This window comes from Phoca vitulina, unplaced genomic scaffold (genome assembly GCF_004348235.1).
Source record: "Phoca vitulina isolate PV1807 unplaced genomic scaffold, GSC_HSeal_1.0 scaffold18, whole genome shotgun sequence".
Taxonomy (NCBI): domain Eukaryota; kingdom Metazoa; phylum Chordata; class Mammalia; order Carnivora; family Phocidae; genus Phoca; species Phoca vitulina.
In genome coordinates this window covers 27693458-27702344 of record NW_022589721.1, presented here as the reverse complement: position 1 = coordinate 27702344, position 8887 = coordinate 27693458, and the positions used below count along the sequence as shown (strand labels likewise).

At 49.0% G+C, this 8887-nt stretch overlaps 1 protein-coding gene across 3 annotated transcripts in view; it reads left to right on the top strand.

Annotated features, from left to right (window-relative positions):
- ZFAT (zinc finger and AT-hook domain containing) overlaps positions 1 to 8887 on the top strand; it is a 216930-nt gene that overhangs the window by 95677 nt on the left and 112366 nt on the right. For all 3 annotated transcript variants that reach the window (XM_032415477.1, XM_032415478.1, XM_032415479.1), the window contains 2 exons: positions 6171 to 7621; positions 8401 to 8633. In XM_032415477.1, coding sequence (XP_032271368.1) covers positions 6171 to 7621; positions 8401 to 8633 — 1684 coding nt within the window. The remainder of the gene's footprint in view (positions 1 to 6170; positions 7622 to 8400; positions 8634 to 8887) is intronic.

Genomic DNA, 8887 nt, shown 5'->3' with positions numbered 1-8887 from the left:
ATGTTGAACCAACCTTGCAGCCCAGGGATAAATCCCACTTGGTCGTGGTGAATAATCCTTTTAATGTACTGTTGGATACTATTAGCTAGTATTTTGGTGAGAATTTTTGCATCCATGTTCATCAAGGATACTGGTCTGTAATTCTCCTTCTTCATGGGGTCTTTGGTTTGGGGATCAAGGTAATGGTGGCCTCATAAAACGAGTTTGGAAGTTTTCCTTCCATTTCTATTTTTGGAACAGTTTCAGAAGAATAGGTATTAATTCTTCTTTAAATGTTTGGTAGACTTCCCCTGGGAAGCCATCTGGCCCTGGGCTTTTGTGTTTTGGGAGATTTTTGATGACTGCTTCTATTTCCTTAGTGGTTATAGGTCTGTTCAGGTTTTCTATTTCTTCCTGGTTCAGTTTTGGTAGTTGATACATCTCTAGGAATGCATCCATTTCTTCGAGGTTATCTAATTTGCTGGCATAGAGTTGCTCATAATATGTTCTTATAATTGTTTGTATTTCTTTGCTGTTGGTTGTGATCTCTCCTCTTTCATTCATGATTTTGTTGATTTGGTTCCTTTCTCTTTTCTTTTTGGTAAGTCTGGCCAGGGGTTTATCAATCTTGTTAATTCTTTCAAAGAACCAGCTCCTAGTTTTGTTGATCTGTTCTACTGTTCTTTTGGTTTCTATTTCATTGATTTCTGCTCTGATCTTTATTATTTCTCTTCTCCTGCTGGGTTTAGGCTTTATTTGCTGTTCTTTCTCCAGCTCCTTTAGGTGTAGGGTTAGGTTGTGTACTTGAGACCTTTCTTGTTTCTTGAGAAAGGCTTGTATTGCTATATACTTTCCTCTTAGGACTGCCTTTGCTGTATCCCAAAGATTTTGAACAGTTGTGTTTTCATTTTCATTGGTTTCCATGAATTTTTTTAATTCTTCTTTAATTTCCTGGTTGACTCATTCATTCTTCAGTAGGATGCTCTTTAGCCTCCATGTATTTGAGTTCTTGCTGACTTTCTCTTGTGATTGAGTTCTAGTTTCAAAGCATTGTGGTCTGAAAATAGGCAGGGAATGATCCCAGTATTTTGGTACTGATTGAGACCTGATTTGTGACCTAGGATGTGATCTATTCTGGAGAATGTTCCATGGGCACTAGAGAAGAATGTGTATTCTGTTGCTTTGGGATGGAATGTTGTGAATATGTCTCTGAAGTCCATTTGATCCAGTGTGTCATTTAAAGTCTTTATTTCTTTGTTGATCTTTTGCTTAGATGATCTGTCCATTTCAGTGAGGGGGGTGTTAAAGTCCCCCACTATTATTTATTGTTGTCAATGTGTTTCTTTGCTTTTGTTATTAATTGCCTTGTATAATTGGCCATTCCCATGTTAGGGGCATAGGGATATTTACAATTGTTAGATCTTCTTGTTGGATAGACCCTTTAAGTAGGATATAGTGTCCTTCCTCATGTCTTATTACAGTCTTTGGTTTAAAATCTAATTTGTCTGATATAAGGATTGCCACTCCAGCTTTCTTTTGTTGTCCATTAGCATGGTAAATGGTTTTCCACCCCCTGACTTTCAATCTGGGGGTGTCTTTGGGTCTAAAATGAGTCTCTTGCAGACAGCATATCGATGGGTCTTGTTTTTTAATCCAATCTGGTAGCCTGTGTCTTTTGATTGGGGCATTTAGCCCATTTACAATCAGGGTAACTATTGAAAGATATGAATTTAGTGCCATTGTATTGCCTGTAAGGTGACTGTTACTGTATATTGTCTGTGTTCCTTTCTGGTCTATGTTGCTTTTAGGCTCTCTCTTTGCTTAGAGGACCCCTTTCATTATTTCTTGTAGGGCTGGTTTCGTGTTTGCAAATTCTTTTAGTTTTTGTTTGTCCTGGAAGCTTTTTATCTCTCCTTCTATTTTCAAGGACAGCCTAGCTGGATATAGTATTCTTGGCTGCATATTTTTCTCGTTTAGTGCTCTGAATATATCCTGCCAGTCCTTTCTGGCCTGCCAGGTCTCTGTGGATAGGTCTGTTGCCAGTCTATGTTTCTACCATTGTAGGTTACAGATCTCTTCTCCCGAGCTGCTTTCAGGATTTTCTCTTTGTCTCTGAGACTCGTAAGTTTTACTATTAGATGTCGGGGTGTTGACCTATTTTTATTGATTTTGAGAGGGGTTGTCTGTGCCTCCTGGATTTTGATGCCTGTTTCCTTCCCCAAATTAGGGAAGTTCTTGCTATAATTTGCTCCAGTATACCTTCTGCCCCCCTCTCTCTTTCTTCTTCTTCTGGGATCCCAATTTCTCTAATGTTGTTTCATCTTATGGTATCGCTTCTCTCTCGAATTCTGCCCTTGTGATCCAGTAGTTGTTTATCTCTCTTTTTCTCAGCTTCTTTATTTTCCATCATTTGGTCTTCTATCTCACTGATTCTTTCTTCTGCCTCATTTATCCTAGCAGTTAGCGCCCCCATATTTGATTGCACCTCATTAATAGCCTTTTTGATTTCTACTTGGTTAGATTTCAGTTCTTTTATTTCTCCAGAAAGGGTTTCTGTAATAACTTCTATGCTTTTTTCAAGCCCAGCTAGTATCTTTAAAGTGATGATTCTGAACTCTGGATCCGACATCGTACTAATGTCCATATTGAGTAGGTCCCTGGCAATCGGTATTGCCTCTTGTTCTTTTTGTTGAGGTGATTTTTTCCGTCTTGTCATTTTGTCCAGAGGAGAATATGTGAATGAGAGAACAAAATGCTAACAGGGTAACAATGTCCCCACAAAATATACTCTAAAGAAATCAGAAAAGACCTGAAACCAGGGGAAAAGAAAGGGAAAGAAAGAAAAAAGAAAAAGAAAAAGATAAAAACAAACAAAAACAGAACAAAACAAAAAAAAACAGAGTATGATCAGATATGATCAGGCTGGTGCATAGATGAGTGCCATACAGTAGATTTTGGGTGTATTTTGGTCTGTTAGAAGAAAGTGCCTCCCAAAATTTTAAAGAAAGAAAACTTATATATGTACAAAAATAAGGGTTGATATGATGCAGGGATGGAATATGACTGTAAAGATGAAAATTATAAAAAATTTTATAAAAGGAATTGATAAGAAGTTGTTTGAAAAAAGAAAGAAGAGGATTAAAAAAAAAAGGGAGAGAATGTGATCAGGTAGGAGACTAGAACAAAACCATACACTAGAGATTTAGGGTATATTTTGATCTGTTAGAAGAAACTGTATCTCAAAATTTTAAAGAGAGAACAACTTATATATATATGCCAAAAATAAGGGTAACTGCTATGAAGGGATAGAATATGACTCTTAAAATGAAAAATAAAAATATTTTTTAAAAAAGGGATTGATAAGATTTTGGTTGAAAAAGGGAAAAAGAAAAACTCAAAGAAAGACAGTTAAAAAAAAATTAACTTTGAAAGACTAAAGAATCATGGTAAAAAAGCCATGGATTCTATGTGCAGTATTCCCCTAGCTCTGGAGTTCTGCCGTTCTCATTGATCGGTAAACTTGGTCTTGGCCGGCTGTTCTCGCTGATCTCCTGGGGGAGGGGCCTGTTGCCGTGGTTCTCAAATGTCTTTGCCGGAGGTTGAATTGCCCCGCCCTTGCCGGTCCGGGCTAAGTAATCTGCTGGGATTTGCTCTCGGGAGCTTTTGTTCCCTGCAAGCTTTCCGTACAGCTTTGGAGGCGGAGAGTGAAAATGGCGGCCTCCCAATCTCTGCCCCGGAGGAGCCAAGAACTCGGGGCCCTGCTCCTCAGTGAGCCCCCAGAGAAAAGCCGTCAATCACTCCCGTCTCCCCGGTCTCCGGCCGCACTCCGTGCTCACCCGGCCTGTGACCGAGCGTTTCTGTCTCTGGCACCCGACCCCGGGTGGAGTCTCCAAACCCAGCAGATCCCTGCGGTGCGCTCCCGCGCCGCTCCTCCCGGGGGAGGAAGGGGAGTGTCCCCGGATCTGTCGCTTCTTGGGTCCCTGCTGGAGGAGCAGTGGCCCGACTGTGCCGCGGATCACGGTTTATGGCAACCCCGAGCTGAGAGCCCGCGCCTCTGCTCCGTCTCTGCAGCCGGCTTCCCCGCTCCGATACCTGGGAGCTCTGCCGCACTCAGGCACCCCCGGTCTTTCTGTGACCCCGAGGGTCCTGAGACCACACTGTCCCACGAGGGTTCCACCCCCTGCTTAGCCACTGGAGAGACGTCCCTCAGCGGAGCAGACTTCTAAAAGTTCCAATTTTGTGCTCCGCGGGTCTATCGCTTGCCAGAAGTGGCCGACGCAGGTCCCCTCCCCCGCCGTCTATCCTCCCGAATAACACCTTGGATTCACTTCTCTGCACGTCCTACCTTCCATAAAGCAGTCGCTTTTCTGTTCAGAGAGTTGTTGCTATTCTTTTCTTCGATCTCCTGTTGACTTTGTAGGTGTTCAGAATGGTTTGATCCCTACCCAGCTGAATTCCTGAGGCCAGACGAAATCCATGTCTCCTACTCCTCCACCATTTTGCTCCGCCCCTTCGATTTAAATATTTTTAATTTAAAGACAAGGCAACCTGTGTTGATCAAATCTAGTTGTATGGATAGTTCCATAAATATAGACTTTGCAGTTACAGTGGATACAGCCTAATGGTGTCTGATTAACAGCACTTAGTGATGATCAGTGTTTCTGAGGATCTTTGACAACCTGGACATATGTCCAGAGGGAGCAGCTGTGGAGGAGAGGAAGCCTCACCTACTTGTCTGGCTCATCTGCCAATTCCTGTCCCTGCTGCTTGCTGCAGTTCTTTGGTGACCATCATTCACTGATTCCAGAAGCAAGGCAGGGCTGTTCCAGGCACTGGAAGCCCCATACACGGGGCCTTCTCAGTGCGTGCGGTCACACTGGGGCGGGGAGTGGTGGGTGTGCTGTTTGCAGGCGTTATAGAGGACGAGGAGCAATGTGCAGGCTCTAGAGGCTCAGTCTGCTTCGGGTCCAGTCCTGGCTTCACCACTTACTCATTGTATAACCTGGGGCAGAGACTCTGTTTTGTCATCCTTACAATGGGTGTACCAGTAGGGTTTGGAGTACCACCTACTCAGTATTAGCTGTTACGACCTTCTCATACTCATTACCATATTGAAAGAGAAAGGATCCATGAGGCAGACCATGCTTTTATTCTCCATCACATACACAAAATCTGACACAGTGCCTGAAACACATCGGCAGGTATTCTTAGATGACAGTCATTGATAAGTGGTTTGTGAGGTTAATGGACGGCAGTTGAACAGCAGTCTTCTTTTCTCCGTGTGAGTGCTGAACTAGCTGTGGTGAAGGAGGAGGGCGATGGGGACTGGAGCATCAGCTCGGTTACTGATGGAGTTGCGGGGGACATAGCGTGATGCACATCAACACACAGGTTCCCGTTCCTGGGCACCTGACCACCTCCACTGCCCGCCCCCCCCCCCCCCCCGAAGTCCTTGATTGCTGCTGGCCAGGCGCACGCAGGCCCTCCTAGCCGAGCACTTGCCCCCCCCCCCCCCCCCACTGGCAGACCCTTTGTCACCAGAAGGGCAGGCACGGAGCTTAGCTCACGACGGCCAGGTGCCCAGTCAGATAGCACTTGCCCTGGACGGGACTTTCACTGATGAGTGGCAGCAAAGGGCAGAGGGCTCCCCCCAACAGCTGGTTGAACGGGTGGGCAAGCGTGCATTTTTGCAGCTGTGGAACAGACCCAAGCAGATCGTATCTGGTCTGACGGAGCCGTCGGAGCTCATTCCATGATGACTGGTCACATAGCCGGAATACATCCAGGTCAGCTTTGGGGCACAGCTGGTCGTTGTGTACGTTATGAATGACGCATCCCTCTTCCCTCTCTCTCCTCTTGCCTCCCTCATCTTGTTCTGCAAGCCTCAACTCAGACATCTCCTCTTCAGCGTTGCCCAACTGCCCAGTGCAGGTTAGATGTCTCTTTCTCTTTGTCCCCGCACGTGTTCCTGTCCACACTGGCCACCCTGGCGTGCAACCAGGTGCTGACCTGTCTGCTGTCCCCCACACTGGGAGCCCCTGAAGAACAGGGACCCATACTTGGCCCCGCGGTCCTGCACAGGGCCATTTAGTTGACTGTGAGCCTTTGGTGTTGGGTTCCTAAGAAGGAATCCAAGGTCCTTAGGGAGGTGCAGCGTCTCCCACGGTAACGGTGCTGTCGTCTGTTTCTAGGCTAGGGCCCACCCAGCTCAAGATCTTCACTTGTGAGTACTGCAACAAAGTCTTCAAGTTCAAGCACTCACTGCAGGCCCACCTGAGGATCCACACCAACGAGAAGCCCTACAAGTGCCCCCAGTGCAGCTACGCCAGCGCCATCAAGGCCAACCTCAACGTGCACCTGCGCAAGCACACCGGCGAGAAGTTCGCCTGCGACTACTGCTCTTTCACCTGCCTGAGCAAGGGCCACCTCAAGGTGCACATCGAGCGCGTGCACAAGAAGATCAAGCAGCACTGCCGCTTCTGCAAGAAGAAGTACTCGGACGTCAAGAACCTCATCAAGCACATCCGAGACGCGCACGACCCCCAGGACAAGAAGGTCAAGGAGGCCCTGGAGGAGCTCTGCCTCATGACCAGGGAGGGCAAGCGGCAGCTGCTTTACGATTGCCACATCTGCGAGCGCAAGTTCAAGAACGAGCTGGACCGTGACCGCCACATGCTGGTGCATGGGGACAAGTGGCCCTTTGCCTGCGAGCTCTGTGGCCACGGGGCCACCAAGTACCAGGCGCTGGAGCTGCACGTCAGGAAGCACCCCTTCGTGTACGTCTGTGCCATATGTCTCAAGAAGTTCGTCAGCTCCATCCGGCTGCGTGCCCACATCCGCGAGGCGCATGGGGCCGCGCAGGAGACTGGGGTCTTCACCAGCTCCATCAACCAGAGCTTCTGCCTCCTGGAGCCTGGCGGGGACATCCAGCAGGAAGCCTTGGGGGGCCAGCTGCAGCTGGCAGAAGAAGAGTTTGTGTTCCAGGGGGTGAATGCGCCCAAGGAGGCGGCCTGCTCCGGAGATGCTCAGCCTGAGGAGGGACGGAAGGAGCCGGAAGCCTCTGTGGAAGAGCCTGCCTCTCCTGTGCACTTAGCCACCCCCCAGGCCGAAAGCGCTTCCCTGCCACCCTGTGAGCTGGAAGCTGCTGTGGACTCTGCGGAACTTCATTCGCACTCGGTGGTTTCCAATCGGTTTTTGTTGAAGAATGATACCTCCTCTGCCGAGGCTCATGCTGCTCCCGAGGAGACCTTGGATGCCCCGCACAGAGCCTCCTCCCAGACTCAGGGCCAAGAAGTCACACCACTGCTGTCTGAGGCCAGAAGCGCAGAAGCAAACCAGGACATGCGGGGTGCTGAGAGCCCCCCGGGGGTGGGTCAGGAAGTGGCCGCCCCCCCACCCGAGGGACCAGACCCTAGTAAGTGTCTCAGGTCAAACCCAGGTGAGGCCTCAGACCCTGCTCTGATAGCGGGTGCAGGGTACCTGGCCCTGCCCCAGCCTGACTCTTGCACGCCTGCCTCTGAGCACCGGGCAGGCATCAGCGCGTTCATGAAGATCCTGGATGGTTTACAGAAGAGACGGATGAACACCGGTTTGTGTGAGAGGATCCGGAAGGTGTACGGGGACCTGGAGTGTGAATACTGTGGTAAGGAGAGGCAGAGCTGGGCAAGCAGCCGGTTGAGCTCCGTTCCCGGCAGCCCCGCCCGTCCCCAGCTTGCTTTGGGTCCCCTCGTGTTTGATTCGAGCTCATGTCTCTTTGCAAAGAGCCGCTTCTAAATGAGCTACCCTTCTTCATCTGTAGATAGCAACGGGTGCTGCCATTTAGCACGTGCAGTCTTTGTGGAGGCAGCCAGGGGGACTGGACAGTTAGCCTCACCGGCGTGGTCCGGCGTGTGCAGCCGTTTACCCCACGCCCTCTGCCAGAACGGGAACGAAGGAGAATTGTTCTCCTGGCACACGACAGGTGTAAAGTGTAGCTGAAGTTGTGGCCTTGTCAGCGCAGCTCTCTGTAGGGAGCCCCGAATAGAGCCCTTCTGGCTCACGGTGCAGGCCTGGTCTCTGAGTCTCCCGGAGAGCTGGAGGCCCTGGCTGTAGGAGGCCTGGCTCTGGCCCGGGTGTCAGTAGAGTGTAGAGACTCTGGCTTACGCATGCGCACAGCCCTCTTCAGCGCTGTCCTTGGTCCTCAGCAAGCACTGTTTCCGTCTTCCCAGCTCTGACATCATGCAGACGTAGCAGCACCCTTAAGGTCTACAACCTCCCGCCTGAATAGTAGTTTGCAGACAGAAGTAAGGAAGGTGTGAAGGGTGACCTGGACAGGCTGGAGAGGGAGCTAAATAGAATAGTAAAAAAAAAAAAATCATAACGGGAAAATCAAATTCAGTATAAAAGAAATGTCCTCGTTCTCACGTGACGATGTTTTTTCAGGCAAACTTTTTTGGTACCAGGTGCACTTTGACATGCACGTGCGCACCCACACGCGGGAACACCTGTACCATTGCTCCCAGTGCCATTATTCCTCCATCACCAAAAACTGCCTTAAGCGCCATGTCGTTCAGAAACACAGTAACATCTTGCTGAAGTGCCCCACCGACGGCTGTGACTACAACACTCCAGATAAATACAAGCTGCAGGCGCATCTGAAAGTTCACACGGAGCTGGTAAGTAGCAAGTCCGCGGCTGCGCCATCCACCCCGGGTGCTCACTGCCTTCTAGCCTTGGTGCGTGTGGCACCATCCTGCTTCCTGGGGCCCAGCACGCAAGCAGGCTCCTCGCTTCCCAGAATGCTTCACCCCAGGATTCCTTTAGCAGGGAGAGTCTCAGATGTCGCAGGATGATTCGGTTGAACAAATTTCCTCTCTGTGCAGATTTTTCAGCATCAGAGAAAAACTACTGAAGATCTGCAGAGTAGAAA